This window comes from Tamandua tetradactyla, chromosome 7 (assembly GCF_023851605.1).
Source record: "Tamandua tetradactyla isolate mTamTet1 chromosome 7, mTamTet1.pri, whole genome shotgun sequence".
Lineage (NCBI taxonomy): Eukaryota > Metazoa > Chordata > Mammalia > Pilosa > Myrmecophagidae > Tamandua > Tamandua tetradactyla.
Window position 1 is genome coordinate 117,630,075 of NC_135333.1, and position 18,632 is coordinate 117,648,706.

The 18,632-nt window shown below is 34.0% G+C and overlaps 1 protein-coding gene across 1 annotated transcript; it reads right to left on the minus strand.

Moving 5' to 3' along the window:
- Nucleotides 1-4,820: 4,820 nt before the first annotated feature.
- On the minus strand, nucleotides 4,821-5,759 carry LOC143690022 (olfactory receptor 6C6). The gene has a single exon (XM_077168033.1). The coding sequence runs from the start codon at nucleotides 5,757-5,759 to the stop codon at nucleotides 4,821-4,823; it is 939 nt and encodes a 312-aa protein (XP_077024148.1).
- Between the last annotated feature and the right edge of the window lie 12,873 nt (nucleotides 5,760-18,632).

Here is an 18,632-nt window from a genome sequence, read left to right on the forward strand (position 1 = left end):
GAAGTTGTTATGGATAGTTGATTTTAAATCAAATGTCATATGGTGGTCATATGCTATCCTTTCTCTTGGCTAAATGCTAGAAGTGCAATGGCTGAATTACACAGTAGTTATATTTTTATCTTTTTAGAAATTTCCAAACAGTTTTCCAAAATGGTTTTACAATTTTACAATCTCACCCATAGTTTTTGTGAACTTCAGATTTTCCACATCTTTGCCAAACTTGGAAGTGTAATATTTTTATTTTTGACCTCTCTGCATGGTATATAGTATAAATTCCACGCTGATTTTAACTTCATTTCCCTAATGACTAATGATTTGATTATCTTTTTTATGCTTATTTGCCTGTTATATGTTTTTCCCTAGTAAATTATTTTAGATTTGTTTTTTTTAACATGGGTTGTTCGCTTATTATTTATTTTTAATGTATTTTATGTTTTATAGACCAATCCTTTTCCAAGATTTGTGATATATAAATATTTTCCCACTGTCTGAGGTTTGTTCTTTCATTAATTTATCAATGTCTTTTGAAGAGCAGAAATTCATAATTTTATATAGTGTTCAACTTATTTTTCTTTTTTGAATGATACTTTGTCTAATCCAAGGTCACAAAGATTTCTCTTACATTTTCTTCCAGACTTTTTATGATTTTAGATTTATAATTATATTAGTGATCCATTTTGAGTTAACTTTTATATACTGTGGGATATGGGTCACAGATGATACATTTGCCCATGGATAACCAATTCTTTCAGCACTATTTGTTAAAAATAAAGCCACTCAAAGCAAGTAATTATTAGGTCCAAAATCTTAATAGTACTGTGAACTAAGAAACTGGGAACTAAACAGCCAATTTTTTACCCCACTAAATGCATTTTCAAGCTCATGTAAGAAAAGCATCTGTAGAGCCCACAGAGTCTTGGCTGTCTACCAGGTATTAAGTTCCATCTGGATATTTACAGGGAGTGCTGCTGGTCTAAGACAAAACTATTACTTGCAGGCTGGCCACGGTGGCTCAGCAGGCAGAAAGATTTCTCGCCTGCCATGACAGAGATTCGGGTTCGATTCCCGGTGCCTGCCCATGCAAAAAAAAAATAAATAAATAAAACTACCACTTGGGTCACCAAGGATCAAAAGAAAGAGCTACATACCTCTTATTAACTTGTTCCTTCTCTGTAATAATGATATTGTGCAATCACCCTTCCTTCTAAATACTTGGATTAGTTGTAAAAAACTTGGAAACATCGTCAATATTTAACAGTGAAGTTAAAATCATGTCTTTAATACTCAAGATATAAATTTTGATCCTGTCATTGAAGCAGAATCATAAAAATTATTTGCTATCAATGCCCTGAAAAACTGAACAATAAATGAGTTGAACACAAATTAGCATTTAATATTATATTGTGGTAAACAAGACTAATTATCTGACTTTTCTAAGTGAGAATTTGAATATATACAGATTGTGACATCTATTATGACAATAAGAAATTTTAATTAATTTCATTTGTGACAATGTCTTAGAAATGTGATAAAGACAATAACGGTGAAGATAAATATGGTGATAAAAATGAAGATACATTGGTTTTCCTGGCAAAGAAAGTCTTGAATCACTGACTAGATACTTAGTTTAAGAGAAATTTCCTAGGGTTGGACCTCAGTTTCCTCAGAGAAAAAGGTATTTCATGCTGAAAGACAAATGATGGTGTATTTTTGCAATTTAAAAACACAATTCAGGGCTTCAAAAAATGAAGCAATTTTTATAAGTTTGTTTTCGATTTAATGAAAAAAAATTTTTTCTACTCTACAGCTTTCTGTCTCTGTCATCTTTCTCTTTTTCCTTTTTTCTCATTCCTCACCCAGTTTTTTTGTTCAAATACATGAGTATCACAGAAATACAATAAAATTAAAATTTGGAGGCTAATTATTTCTCCATAGGAAATGAAATAAATGAGTGTCTTAATTCAAAAGCAAAAGACAATTGTCAGAATTGCTATATAATGTGGAATAGCATGCATTAGGTCAAAGTAATTACTGTTTGGAGACCTCAGGCACTTCTGCTTTTCCACTTGAAAAAACTCCTGAGAGGCTCCGTTGAAAATGTACACTAAAGAGGAACTTTCCAGATGTCATGAGAAAGTAACACTTCTACTCAATTTCATTTGAAGGGACTCTACCTAGGGTTACTTGGAAAATGGGAAGAGAGGATTCCAGGGCCTGATAAATGAGAATATTAATTCTCAGTGAGCACTTTCTAGGGTGAGGACTTTCACCAGGTGGAGAAAAACTTCAAGTATACAAATATATATGAAAGAAGTAGCAGGCTATTCTGGTCATTACATTGTATTACACTAATCAATCAAATATCAAAACAATAAAAAAGAACATGTATAATTTGTTACTATTTATGTATATGGCTCTATTACCAAAGTTCAGATTAAAACAAAATAATTTTTCCTTTCTTAGGCTTTTTGAGATTGAGTTTGATTACAGGTGAACTGATGATGAGGCACATAAATATGTACATGTAAGTTTCTTCTAGCAATGGCAAATTGTAAGGAAGAAGAAGAATGGGAGAAGAGAAGGAAAAACATGGTATTACATTCCTCATTTCCTTAGTGATAAATGGATGTCTTATGAGTATGTGAAATAAATGACCAATTAGAACCAAAACCAGGCGTTAATACATATCAAGCAAGAAAGACAGTAGATTAAAATCACAACAACAAAATATCTTAAAATATCTGCTTCTAGGTTTATCTTGGTTCATCTTGACTCTTTAGATCTCTTCTCTTTTTGGATAACTGTGCATCTTTGTAATTTCTCTGTCATTGACAATTTTTGGAGGTGATTTGAAAACATTTCCTCAAGGTCATTTAATGCATAGGTAATGGGGGTTGAACTAGGGAGTGAGTAATCCAAAGGAAGTGATCTCAGAAACTCCCACTCCATTATCTCCACAATGTAGACATTTAATAAAATCTCTTACTTCTTTCTTCTAAATATCTCTGAATTTATTACCCAATTCTAGACCCCTGGTTATATTTATATATTAAACTACAAAATTTCTCAGAAGTTTAAAACAATGTGCCTCTCATTTGGTCCCTTGATTCTGAGACAGCCATATTCAATATCATTGCTGGATTAATCTTCCTAAAATATACAAGCTGTTCATTAATGTTTTCCTCTTAAGCACACTTTCAATATTTCTCTTTGTTTGAGATGTCAGATAATGACCACTACTTTAAAATAAACTGAACTGCATATTAAACAAATGATTCATTTTCTATACCCCAAACTTATTGACTGAGAAAAACGAGGTATGAGAACTTGAAAAACATTTATAACATCATCTAGGTGATTCTTATAAACAAAAAGCTGTGGAAATAACTGATAACATGCCTAAGTCCAAAATACTTTTCTGGCATATAGATCCTTTCTTGTTTCAGCCCAATACTGTCTCTAGATATGTTTCCTTTACACTCCCATGAACACTATCTTAGTTTTGCTACACTGTGATCACAAATACCACAAATTGGTTTGGGGTCAATAAACAGGAATTTATTTGCTCACATGTTCAAAGGCAAGTAGATTTGCTTTCTTTTGGGTTTAATATTCTGACTTGCTAGCAATTCTTGGGTTCCTTCATTATTCTCTCTCATGATATGTCCTCTCCTTTCTTTTCCAGATTCTGCTAACTTCTGACTTTTGACTCACCCCCACGGCTTTCTCCCTCTGTATTCAAATTTCATCTGCTTCAAAAGGACTCCCATTAATTTGGATTAAGGGCCTACCTCATTCAGTTGTGCCACACCTTGACTAGAAATATCTGCAATATATAAAAATATCTGTCCCGTTTACAATGGGTTCACACCCACAGAAATGTGGATCAAGACTGAGAATACGTCTCAACTGATGTACAAGATTCAGTCCACCAAGCACATCAAGCATTTGTTGCATCAGATTCTTGAATTGCTCAGAATAAGTGTCTTTCCTTCCTGAGTGTTAAACAGACCTAATAGCATTAAATCAATTGACTGAATTATGAGGTAAGGGTTGTATCTCTTACTTTACATAAGGAGAATGTGTGGCATAAAATTTTTGAGTAATCTGTGCAGTTTCCCATAATGTGTATGCAATGAAGACTTTACTAACGCTAGGATGCGTGTTTCAAAACCTCCTTGTATAATTGAGACATGGGACCTCTCCAAACACATCTCTCCAACATTTTTGTGTCAATCTTCTTATCTTCTATATATTGTTAGCATCATTAAATTATTACTTTATCTTAGAAGACCTTCCTGATTTCCAACATGCTTTAGAAGCTACCCCAAATATCACATAATAGTTTGTATAGCTTTGTTACAGTCCTAATCACACACATTATGGCAACATATGCTTATATGTTTGCCTTCTTTAGGGAAATCCAACTTGTTAAAAAGGTAAAGATTAAACCTCTCCCAAAATATGGCATAAGCTAGGTATTTTATAAATATATGTCAGATTAATTAACAAATTACAGGGAGAATATAAAATTTTCAGGACACTTTTTCACCTAAGTTATAGTTTCTGGAAACTAATGTCTCTTCAGGAGATGATACATAAATTTTTAATTAAAAAATCGAAGCAAGTAAGTTTACCACAGCAGGGTGGAATTTTTAACAGTGAAGAGTGAATGTGAGTTTGGAATTGAGCTACAAGCTTCTTTGAAAGAATCTCATGCATGAGAAAACTGATGAGCTACATAAACATAATCAGAACAAATGTGTGGATTCCTTTTTTGTTTTTATTTTAAAGTTGCAATTTGTATCATATGTTTTAAATCAATTTTTTGAAAAATGCCCAATCTTTTGGAGCACACCCCTGAAAACTTCTTTGACCTGCTGGTTCCTCAGAGTGTAAATGAAGGGATTTAGTAAAGGGGCGACTGAGGTATAGAGCAAAGCTACACCTTTGGATATGGTCACTCTTTCTTTTGCAGACGGCTTAATATACATGAAGATACAACTACCATAAGTTAAGGAGACAACAGTCATATGGGAAGTGCAGGTGGAAAAAGCTTTGGTCCTTTGCTGTGCAGAAGGGAATTTCAGAATAGTCTTAATGATGTAAGTGTAAGACAGAATCACTAATACCAATGTGACTGCAAGTGTCACCACAGCTAAGATAAAAGACATCAGTTCTAGGACATGTGTATCTGTGCAGGAGATCTGCAGGATAGGAGAAGTTTCACACATAAAGTGATCAATGACTCTGGAAGCACAGAAATCCAATTTGAGCCCCATGACCAATGGTGGAAAGATGATTAGGAATCCAGTTACCCAAGAGCTAAGTACAAGTTGATAGCAAACTTTGTTGTTCATAATGATGGGGTAATGCAGCGGTTTGCAGATGGCCACATAGCGGTCATAGGACATGGCAGCCAGAAGGTAAAATTCTGTAACTCCAAGTAGAAGGATAAAAAATAATTGAGCTGCACAATTATTATAAGAAATGGTTTTGTCTCTAGTCACCATGGTCATTAGGAACCTGGGAATACACACTGTTGTGAATATAATTTCCAAAAATGAGAAATTTCGGAGAAAGAAATACATTGGGGTCTTGAGACGGGGATCCAACAGGGTAAGAAGGATTATGATTAAATTCCCCATCAAGCTCAACAGGTAGTTGAGAAAGAGAAAGAAGAAAATCACAATTTGCAGCTGAGGGTCATCTGTCAGGCCTACCAGTATGAATTGTATTTCCTTTGATTGGTTCTTCATTTCTCTTTCAGGACTCTTGTTAAATCTATATAGAAAGAAGATAAAAATGATAACTATCTACACACACACACACACACAAAGACACACACAAATATAAACACCTATTTATCTAAAATGTACAATGACATATATTTTCAAACATACCCATATTTAAGTGATTTCTCCAGTTTGAAATAGATGACATAAATAAATGGTCAATTCAAAATCCCATCCAAATCCTTAGTTCTCTTTATAATGGTCCTCACAATTTTTCACCAGCACATGAATTTTTTGCCAATATGCATTTTAGCCAATAATATTCAAAAGGACATTACTCTGAATATATACTGTGTATAATTAATATAGAAGCATATTAATTATTTAAAATGTATTTTCTTTTTTGCATATAGAAAGTGGATTTGAATAAATCTTATCTTTGACCTATAATCAGAGTTTCATTTCTGAAACTTTATTCAAAATTAATCTCAATAGAGTTTCCTCATTTATCAAATATCTTGACATGTATTCCTTGTGACATTTTCATTGTAACCCACTCCTTTCCTCAGAAAAAGCTATTATTTTATTTTAAATCTTGCAGAATAGAAATGTCTTTAGCCTTACATTGTACTTATTTTAATTATGTATGTATATATAGATATACATAAATCTGTTTGCTTATTTATATTTATTTATTTAGTGTCTTTAAAACTTCTTACAAAGTGGTCTTTTCAAGGAATAGTAGAGGGTATTCCAAATTAAAAATTGGTGAAGGAGATTAATTATGGCAAATTCAAAACAAATCAAAGATAAAACAAAATAATAATTCTATCTGTTCTTCTTTTTCTTCAGATTCAGTTTATTTAAATACCAGACTGTTATTTTTATTATAACTGTGAAATTGCCACAAAGTTTGTTAGCCTTCTTAGAATGACATCAGAGTGATTTTTAGAAGGTATAGTATATTGTATTGTAATTCTCAGGCTAGTCAATGACTGAGATATTATTGAGTTTCAAAAGTTAAAGATTCTAACTTCAAATGTTTTGAAATGTTCAATGAGAGTATACTATCGCTATTACTAATTTTCTTGATTGTCAATATGCAAATACAAAATTGTTTTTTAGACTATGGGCAAATAATAAAAGGCAAAAAATGACTGAAGCAAATAAGTAAAATATTTTATTATAATATATTTGATCTTATTTTTAATTAACGAAATTTCTTCTTCTATGAATCTACATAATTTTGGCACTTTTTGCTTCCTGCATATTCTTTAAAAAACATATGAATGTCCAAGAAATAATACTAATTTTTATCTTTTCTATATAAAAAATTCTTTGTACCTCAGATTTTACTGTGCCCCTATTATGGTGAGTATGTCAGTCTTATTCCTTTTATGCATTATCTGTGAACTTTAAAATGAAATGGTTGACTAAGGATATATTCTGAAAAATAAAATTTTCTGTGTATCTTTATTCTTTCATATCTTCCCTTTTTAATATCATTGACCTTTAGTTTTTAATTTTTTCTCATTTGGGAAAAAAACCTAAGATTTTATATTCTTAATGTGATTTTCCAAAGCGGATATTAGTGAATAGCTTTAAAATTTTTAATAACTATTTAATACTAACAGATGTCAGTGGCAAGTGATTATAAACTTTATTGTACAAGTATATAAAGATATATACTTGTATCTTTATACAAGGTTGATAAAGATACAAGGTTGAACTTGTTCAACCCTTGTTCAACCTTGTTATCTCAGGACTTCTATTTTTGTTATATTCCTGATTTGAAAAGGAATTTTCTAGAAGTAATCAGTTTCTGTTGCCATGTGGGTCTCTCAGTCTGTTCTAGAGGAATGTTATTTCAAATTCCAGAGAAGGGCTGCTTACTATTTTGTTCACATCAGCTAACCATATGCAGCAACTAGTTTCATAAAGAGGGTCAGAGGAAAAGAGATTTAAATCCTATAATATATTAATAAAATACATGGTAACACTTACTATATGCATCACTTTAAAATTATGCTCCATTAAAAAAGATGTATAAACGTGAAAAGTCAGTAGTCAAATTAAACTCCCTGGATTTGAATTCTTGGTCATCTGCCTTAAAATATGATTTGGAAGTAAAGTTAAAATTATAGTAGACTTACCTTCTTGGCATCTATTGTTTGCATTCTTCTCCTTTTTGTGTATGGAAGAGATGTGCACTAACATAATTAATGGTGTTATTCACTTTTAAAATCAATTTTTATTATTGCAATGGGTGTATTTAATAGAAATGATTGTTATGGGAAGAGGAAATATGTACATATGGTGCTTCTATATCGATCTTCCACTTCCACTTCCCTCAAATCCTTACTCACTTTGAAGATGGGACTCAGGTCAATAATTTTTAAGGGGAGCCATCTTTCATGCCAGATAAGGTCCATTTTGTGAAATTTTGTCCTTAATTATCTCCATGAAATGCGTTGCAACTGCTATTGCTATCATTCAAAACCTAAATACAGGCATGTATTTTTAAAATATAACAAAAAAAATCATCTAATGAAAGGTAAGCAACTTGTCCAAGTAAAAAAAAATGACAATTTTAATTGTACACTTACAAAATGCTACACTTTTATCATTTTTCACTTACTACACACTCAAGAGAATTTATTGAAATAAATAAAATATCTTCTCAGGGAGCACTTCTTCAAAAGTGCTAATTATTTGCAATAAAATATATCACTGTAATCCACTTTAAATAAAAGCTGAAGTGGAAGTATCCCAGAGGAGTAATATAAATGATTTAGAGAAGTCAGTGAATTATGCAACAATAACATTAGCAGTTTCGTTGTCAGGGGAGCAACACTGGAATTTCCCAGCTGGTTTGCACCAACATGAAACATGCTTTGTTTCAACTAAGCAACAAGACCTATTTAGATTTTACTGTAAACCATTTTAAACTGAGACTGAATGGTTTGTTGGTGGACACTGATACTTCAAGTGCACTGAGTTTCATCTGTTAAATAAAATTTTATGTTAACATCCCAACTGTTAACAACCCCAATTCAACTGCTGATGAATACATAGAATTTTTTTTGGAATATATATATATAATAGAATAGTATTTAACCATAAAATGAAATAAACTGCTAATATACAAAAAAACACACATAAATCTTAAAAGCATTCTGTCCAGTGCAAAAAGACACATACAGAAAGACATCAAATTGTTTGATTCCATTCATATATTTCCGGAAAAAACCTAACCTACCAACTAAAATTTGATCAGCTGTTCCAAGGGTTGAAGGTGAAAAGAAGGAATTGACTACAAAGCGTGATGAGGGATATTTTTATGGTGATATAAAAACAATTTATACCTTGATTGTCTGTCAAAGTTTATAAGTCATATATCCCAAAGTGTAAATTTTATTGTACTTAAATTACACCTCAATAATCTGTCCATCGAAATTACTTGGATATAATTTTCTTCTATAGCGTAACCTGTTGATAAGATAATTTACTTCTGTGCTGACCATGAATTAGCCACTGGCCACAAGTTGCTGTATATTTTTTATAGTTATTTTGCTAAAATAATCAGTTCCCTTTTGCACTAGCATCATTTCAGATGCTCAGCAACTTCATGTGGCCATTGGTACTTTATTGAACAAGACAGCTATTGAACAAGACATTGGACAGGATAGTACCAATTTGATACTTGATTTTAACTTTTCTCATTTCTAATGTATGCACTTAATGGTACAAATTTTCCTTAACCACAGCTTTAGCAAACATCTCATAATTTCAGTATGCGACATTTTTTATCATCACATAGTTCAAATTTTTCCAACATCTTATGTAATTCCTTATTTAACCAATTGTCTACTTAGAAAAATATTGCTGAATTTCTAACCATTCAGTAAGTTTCTACTTATTTGGAAGTTATTACTCTGTGCTCAATTCCATTATGATTAAAGAACACATGCTGTAAGGGTTTAATCCTATGAAATTTGTTTGAATTTACCTTATGCTTAGGTTATAGTCAATTTTGTGAGTATTCCATGTGAACTTGAGACTAATTGCATTTTGAACTTGGTGGATACACTCTTTTATACTTTTTTAGGTTATCAATATTGTTAATCATAGTTTCAAATCTATCAATTTGTTTCTCTGCTTGCTTTTTAATAATTTATTTTTAATTGTAGTAATTTATACATAACAAAAATCATTTTAAATTGATACTTCAAGATATTAATACAGTGGCAATACTATGTAACTTTCACCATTTTCTATTAATTCTAGAGTACTCATTTGGCAATTACTCCCCATTCCACCTCTCCCACATCTGATGGCCATCATCTTATTTTCTGTCTCTAAGAATTTGTTTATTATAAGTATTCATATAAGAGACATCATAAGATATTTGCCCTTTTGTGTCTGGGTTATTTCACTCAACATCATGTTCTCAAGGTTTATCCATGCTGTAGCATGTGCCAACACTTCACTTATTTTGATGGCTAAATAATGTTCCGTTGTGTGGGTGTGCCACATTTTCTTTTTCAATTCATCTGTTTTTAGACACTGGGTCTAAATTTTGACTTCTGTGCTCCTAATATTGTGGATCATTTCTATTGTGACCCTACTCTGCTTCTGCAGGTCTCCTGACCAGATACCAGGATCCTGGAGACCAGCTCAGCTTTGGAGACACTCTTGGTGATACTGATAATGGTGATAATATCTTATACCTACATTGTGCTAACAATCCTAAAAATCCCTTCAACTAAAATCAGAGGAAAAGAGCATTTTTGTGGAATTCTTCCCACATGATTGTGATCCCCTTCTCTTATGGCAGCTGTATCTTCATGTACATTAAACCCTTAGTCCCACAAAGAATTTCTTTTTCTAAAGGAATTGCAGGGCTCTGTACCTCAGTTGCTCCACTTTTTAACCCTTTCATTTATGCACAAAGGAACCAACAATGAAGAAAATCTTCAAACATATGGTAAAAAGGACTGTTTCTTTTAGAAGGAAGCACAAATACTGTTAAGGGCAGGGGGGTGGATTAAATGTGAAATCTGAACAGTTAATATACCTTCCAGTTAAATGTATATACTCTCTGAGCCAATTGAAGTCTTCTTGGTGAATGACTGCTAATATCATTATTTATTTCCCTCAAAAAACATTTGATGAGATACACATACATGCATGTATAGCTCCTACGAGTAAAACACAAATAATACAGGAAACAAGTTCCTCTTTCAAGGAAAGATTTTTTTCAACTTTGGGTCACAAACAGGGAGTCTAAAAAAATTTCTCTGTAATGAGTAGAACATTTTATAAAATGAAGTATAATAGAAAAAATATATTACAAGGTCACTTGATAGTTCATAAAGTTTTTGTTTCCAATATTTCAGACCTGTTCAAACAAAACTACAAAATCTTCTGGACATGGAATAGAATGCTTTATCATACTCAGTGATATGAAGACAATATCTCAAAGATAACAGTTTTTCTTCAGTTTATCTATAGAGTCATCAAATTCCAATCAAAATACTCTAGGGTCAATTTATGAAATTTGCACATGATTCAAAATTAAATGTTTAGAAATCCATCAGCCAAGAAGGATCAAGCTTAACTGAAGAAGGAACAAATCCAGACTAGATTTCATAACTAATTTCAAATCACTATAATTAAGACAGTGTCAAACTGTCACAAAAGTAGACATATAGACAAATGATATAAAATAAATTATATATTTTATATATATATATATATAATTTCAATTGATTTCTGACAAAATACTACATTTCAAGGAAGAAATGATGATTGTTGCCATAAAGTGTTAAAGAATGATGGGTCATTTGGCTGTCCACAGAGAAAGGACATAGGTCTTCACCTCTACACAATACACATTTTTCCAGATGGATTGTTGATTAAATGTGAAAATTAAAACGTGAAATAAAACATAGTGTAACATATTCATGATCCTTAAATATTTTTTAAATATAATATAAAGGCCCTGACCAAAGAAAAATAATTTATAAATTGAATTTTGCTGAATGACATGAGTAATAGTGAAAAGAAACACCCACACAAGCAGAAATAAATCTGCACATAAAGAGATATATGAAAAGAGAGGTTTTGTTTGTTTTTTGAGGGAGAGAGATTAAAGCCCATCCCACCCTGACCATACCTGAACCCCTTTTCCCTTTATGGGTTTGCCCCCTTCTCACCTAACCTTCGTGCCCATTCACTGCTTCTGTCACATTTGGGACTCTGAGAATCTTTTCTTAAGTTGACATGGGATTGTTTGGGGGAATTTCACTTCTTTGAATGTTTTCTGCCCTAGGGTCACTACTTGTGCTTACTCTCAAGTCTTCATATTTTCAATCCTGGATCATTCATCAGAGGTCTTCCAGAATATACTACCTCCTACTCCCAGTAACATTTGAATATCAGCAAGGCTTCCATTGTCAACCTCTGAGGGGAGTCTCCTGGGTCAGTAACAAAATTAGGCAGATGTGAACAGGGAAGCAGTTATTAGCAAAGGAAATTCTTCAGACAAGTCTTGTTTATTCTTCATTCCCAAGACATGGGAAGGAAGAGTTTTTTAATGGCACTTTCTGTAGTGACTGTATTCTGTATCATGCTCCTTTCCTTCAGGGAGGTACCTGTAGCATGGGAGAGAGCCCAAAGTAAGAAAGTTCAAAGTTAAGCTGGGAGCCAATCAGCTGAGAAAGAGTATATAGGATTCTTTATAAGGCCATAGAGCCCCTGGTGTGTCCAGAATTAAGCAAAGCACCTACCTAATGGTATGTGCACATTTACATTCAAATGCAAATGTGTCTGTGCTGGTTTGAAACTGTAACATACTCCAGAAAAGCTATGTTCTTTTAATCCAATCTTGTGGGTATAGACATAGTAGTAGGAATCTTTCAATTAGATGACTTCTGTAGAGATGTGACCTTGTCCATTCAAAGTGGGTGTTAATTAGTTTACTTGTGTTGTTAAAAATGATCTTGGGAGAAAGAGCTCAGAGGTGACACAGAGAGCAGAGAGATGAAACTAGGACATAGATGTTTGGAGATGCAGAAGGCAGTGACCCAGGAGATGCCAGAAGCTGAAAAAATAATTTGAAACCAGAAGTCAGGAAATAATGACAGCAGATGTTGACATGTGCCTTTCCATGTGACAGTGAAACCCGTGATGTGATTGTCTTCTGAGTGAAGGTATCCTCTTGTTTGTGCTTTAATCTGAACATTTTCATGGCCTTAGAACTATACATTTGTAACCTAATAAATCCCCTTTTTAAAAGGGGATAAAATTCAACTGAGCTGAATATCAAAGAGTAGATAGACAACAAATTCATGCAGCAAGGAAACCCTAGGTAAAATGAACCCTGTTCATTTCTGGTATATTGCTTTAGCAAAATGAAACAGTCGCTTAATCTGCTGCATCATATCCACACTCTTTTGGTGAAGGCTACAGTCTATCCCCTGTCTGTGATGCTTAAACTAAATGCAGGCCATGCAATTTACAAGGCAAAAATTAACTTTGGCCACTCAAACTATAAGGCAAAACTCTGGAAAGCAACTCTTCATGATGTAAACACAAGGAAAAAGAACAAGGTGTAAAACACAAGAGTGTGACAAGACCCTGAATCTTGGGGTCAAGATGGTTGCTTAGCAATGTGCGCATATTAGTTCATCCTCCATAACAAATACTAAATAACCAGAAACAGAACAGAACAGCTCCTGGGGCCACATCAGTGACCAGACACACAGTGTACCCCAGTCTGGACCAGCTGGACTGGATGTGAGCCCCCCCCCCAGAACTGTGAGTTCCCCAAGCCATGGTGGCCAGCACCTCTACCCCACAGGCTGCCTCCCAGAGGGGAAAGGAAAGAGGCTTTACCAGCAGCAGGGGCTGAGCACAACCAAATGCCAATTGTGGAAATAATTAACAAATTATGACTACTAAAAATACGCCCCCAGCTCAGGTGAACCTGATCAAGCGGAGGTAACTCATTTTTGCCCCAGCACCAAGGGGGCAGGGCTGACAGAAAAAGAAAAAAAAAAAAAGAAACAGAGGTTTTCCTGGCTGTGTTTCTACAAATCCTTGACTGCCTTTGGATATAGCAGCAGGGCTTCTCAGGCTGCAACTGCCCCAGGCATAGGCAGAAATAAGCTCGTTTGGAGAAGTGAAGCCCAACTCAGGTGGAATCCCTTCCCCAAGGAATTCAGACACCAGGGCTTGGTAATTTGAAGCCATTAAAACCAGCCTACAACCTCTCTTCTGTCTCCACTATGCCCCCAGCAGGGAGAGTCTGCCAAAGTTAAAGGCACCAATCATCTAATGCTGATGGGACCTGCAGGCAGACAAGCACCACATACTGGGCAGGATAAGAAAAGCAGGTTCCAGAGACTTCACAGGAAAGTCACTTAACCTACTGGGTCTCACCCTCAAGGAAAACCGATGCAGGTGACTCTTTCCTCCTGATAGGGGGCCAGTTTGGTCTGGGAAAATCCAGCTGGTGTCTATAATACCTACGTATACCCTCCTAAGGGTGGGGGGTGTGGGGGGGAAGGCACCATACAAGCAGGGCAAGAAACAAGAAAACAAGAACTGAAAAATTCTTCTTTATTAAACAAAACCTAAGCTAGTGGTCCAGAAAAAGCTGAGCTGAATATCAAAGAGTAGATAGACAACAAATTCATGCAGCAAGGAAACCCTAGGTAAAAGAAGTGAAAGCAATCTCCAAAATAAACTAATTAAGGTAATTAAATGCCTAGAGGCCAGCAAAAAATAACAAATCACACTAGGAAAATTGAAGATATGGCCCAATCAAAGGAACAACCAACAATTCAAATGAGATACAGGAGCTGAAACAATTAATTCAGAACATACGAACAGACATGAAAAACCTCTTCAAAAACCAAATCAACGCATTGAGGGAGGCTACAAAGAAGGTAAGGAATGAACAAAAAAAAGAAATTGAAAGTCTGAAAAAACAAATCACAGAAATTATGGGAATGAAAGGCATGGTAGAAGAGATGAAAAAAGCAATGGAAAACTACAATGGTAGCTTTCTAGAGGCAGAAGGTAGGATTAGTGAACTGGAGGATAGAACATCTGAAATCCAACAAGAAAAAGAAAATATAGGAAAAAAATGGAAAAATATGAGCAGGGACTCAGGGAATTGAATGACAATATGAAGTGCATGAATATACATGTGTGGGTGTCCCAGAAGGAGAAGAGAAGGGAAAAGGAGGAGAAAAGCTAATGGAGGAAATTATCACTGAAAATTTCCCAACTCTTATGACAGACTTAAAATTACAGATCCAAGAAGTGCAGTGTACCCCAAAGAGAATAGATCGCAATAGACATACTCCAAGACACTTACTAATCAGAATGTCATAGGTCAAAGACAAAATGAGAATTTTGAAAGCAACAAGAGAAAAGCAATCCATCACATGCAAGGGAAGGCCAATAAGACCACGCATAGATTTCTCAGCAGAAACCATGGAGGTGAGAAGACAGTGGGATGATACATTTAAATTACTAAAAGAGAAAAACTGCCAACCAAGAATTCTATATCCAGCAAAATTGTCCTTCAAAAATGAAGGAGAAATTAAAACATTTTCAGACAAAATATCACTGAGAGAATTTGTGACCAAGAGACCAGCTCTGCAAAAAATACTAAAGGGAGCACTGGAGACAGATAGGAAAAGACAGAAGAGAATAGAGAGGTGTGGAGAAGAGTGTAGAAAGGAAAATTATGAGTAAAGATAAAAAGAAGGAAAATTAGATGTGACATATAAAATCCAAAAGGCAAAATGGTATAAAAAAGTACTACCCATACAGTAATAACACTAAATGTTAATGGATTAAATTCCCCAATCAAAAGACATAGACAGGTAGAATGGATTAAAAACAGGACCCATCTATATGCTGTCTACAGGAAACACATCTTAGACCAAAAGATAAACACATGTTGGAAGTGCAAGGTTAGGAAAAGATATTTCATGCAAATAACAATCAGAAAAGAGCAGGAGTAGCTATACTAATATCCAAGAAATTAGACTTCAAATGTAAAACAGTTAAAAGGGACAAAGAAGGATACTATGTATTAATAAAAGGAACAATTCAGCATGAAGACATAGCAATCATAAATATTTATGCACTGAACCAGAATTTCCAAAATACATGTGGCAAACACTAAAAACACTGAAAAGAGAAATAGACACATCTACCACAATAGTTGGAGACTTCAATTCACCACTCTCATCAATGGACAGAACTTCTAGACAGAGGATCAGTAAAGAAACAGATAATTTGAATAATACAATAAATGAGCTAGACTTAACAGATATGTATAGAACATTACATCCCAGAACAGCAGGATACACCTTTTTCTCAAGTGCTTATGGATCATTCTCAAGGGTAGACCATATGCTGGGTCCCAAGGCAAGTCTCAATAAATTGAAAAAGACTGAAATCATACAAAACACTTTTTAAGATCATAAAGCAATTAAGTTGGAAATAAATAATAAGCAGAGTGCCAGAAAATTCACAAATATGTGGAGGCTCAACAACACTCTTAAACAACCAGTGGGTCAAGGAAGAAATTACAAGAGACATCAGTAAATATCTCAAGACAAATGAACATGAAAACACAGCATATCAAAACCTATGGGATGCAGCAAAGGCAGTGCTAAGAGGGAAATTTATTGCCCTAAATGCCTATATCAAAAAAGAAGAAAGGGCAAAAATTGAGGAATTATTAACTGTCCACTTGGAACAAGTAGAGAAAGAACAGTAAACTAACCCCAAAGCAAGCAAAAGGTGAGAAATAATGAAGATTAAAGCAGAAATAAATGAAATTGAGAACTTGAAAACAATTGAGAAAATCAACAAAACCAGAAGCTGGTTTTATGAGAAAATCAATAAGATTGATGGACCTTTAGCAAGATTGACATAAAGAAGAAGAGAGGGGATGCAAATAAATAAGATCAGAAATGGAAGTGGATACATAACCACTGACCCCATAGAGAAAAAGAAAGTAATGACAGGATACTATGAACAAATTTATGCTAATAAATACAACAATGTGGATGAAATGGGCGACTTTCTAGAAAGGCATGAACAACCAACTTTGGCTTGAGAAGTAATAGATGAGCTCAACAAATAAATCAAAAGTAAAGAAATTGAATCAGTCATTAAGAAGCTCCCCAAAAAGAAAAGCCTATGACCAAATGGCTTAACAGGTGAATTCTATCAAACATTCCAGAAAGAATTAGTATCAATCCTGCTCAAACTCTTCAAAAAAATTGAAGAGGAGGGAAAGCTACCTCACTCATTCTATGAAGCCAGTATCACCCTCATACCAAAGCCAGACAAAGATATTGCAAAAAAAGAAAACTACCAATCTCTCTAATAAATATAGATACAAAAATCCTCAACAAAATTCTAGCAAATCGAATCCAACAACACATTAAAAGAATTATACATCATGACCAAATAGGATTCATCCCAGGTATGCAAGGATGGTTCAACATAAGAAAATCAATTAATGTAATACACCATATAACAAATCAAAGCAGAAAAATCACATGATCATCTCGATTGAGGCAGAAAAGGCATTTGACAAAATTCAACATCCTTTCCTGTTGAAAACACTTCAAAGGATAAGAATAGAAGGGAACTTCCTCAAAATGGTAGAGGGAATATATGAAAAACCCACAGCTAATATCATCCTCAATGGGGAAAAACTGAAAACTTTCCCCCTAAGTTCAGGAACAAGACAAGGATGTCCACTATCACCACTGTTATTCAACATTGTGTTGGAAGTTCTAGCCAGAGTAATGAGACAAGAAAAAGAAATACAAGACATCAAAATTGGAAAGGAAGAAGTAAAACTCTCACTGTTTGCAGATGATATGATACTATAGGTTGAAAACCCTGAAAAATCCACAGCAAAACTACTAGAGCTAATAAATCACTACAGCAAAGTGTCAGGTTACAAGATCAACACTCAAAAATCTGTAGGGTTTCTATACACTAGTAAGGAACAATCTGAGCGGGAAATCAAGAAATGAATTCCATTTACAATTGCAACCAAAAGAATAAAATATTTAGGAATAAATTTAGCTGAAGAGACAAAAGACCTATACAAAGGAACCACAAGAAATTGTTAAAAGAAATCACAGAAGACCTAAATAGATGGAAGGGCATACTGTGTTCATGGATTGGAAGACTAAATATAGTTAAGATATCAATTCTACCTAAATTAATTTGTGGATTCAATGCAATAGTAATCAAAATGCCAACAACTTACTTTCAGAAATAGATAAACCAATAACCAAATTTATATGGAAGGGCAGGGTGTCTCCAACAGCTAAAAGTATCCTGAGATTAAAAAAATGAAGTCAGAGGTCTCATGCTACCTGACTTTAAGTTGTATTATGAAGCTACAGTGGTCAAAACAGCATGGTACTGTCATAAAGATAGGTATACTGACCAATGAAATCAAATAGAGTGTTCAGATATAGATCCTCTCATCTATGGATAATTGATCTTTGATAAGGCAGTCAAGTCAACTCACCTGGGACAGAGCAGTCTCTTCAATAAATGGTGCCTAGAGAACTGGATATCCATATGCAAAAGAATGAAAGAGGACCCATATCTCACACCCTATACAAAAATTAACTTGAAATGGATCAAAGACCTAAACATGAGGTCTAAGACCATACAACTGTTAGAAGAAAATATAGGGAAATGTCTTATAAATCTTATACTTGGGGGCAGTTTTATAGACCTTACACCCAAAGCAAGAGCACTGAAGAAATAAAGAAATAAATGGGAACTCTTCAAAATTAAACACTTTTGTGCATCAAAGAACTTCATCAAAAA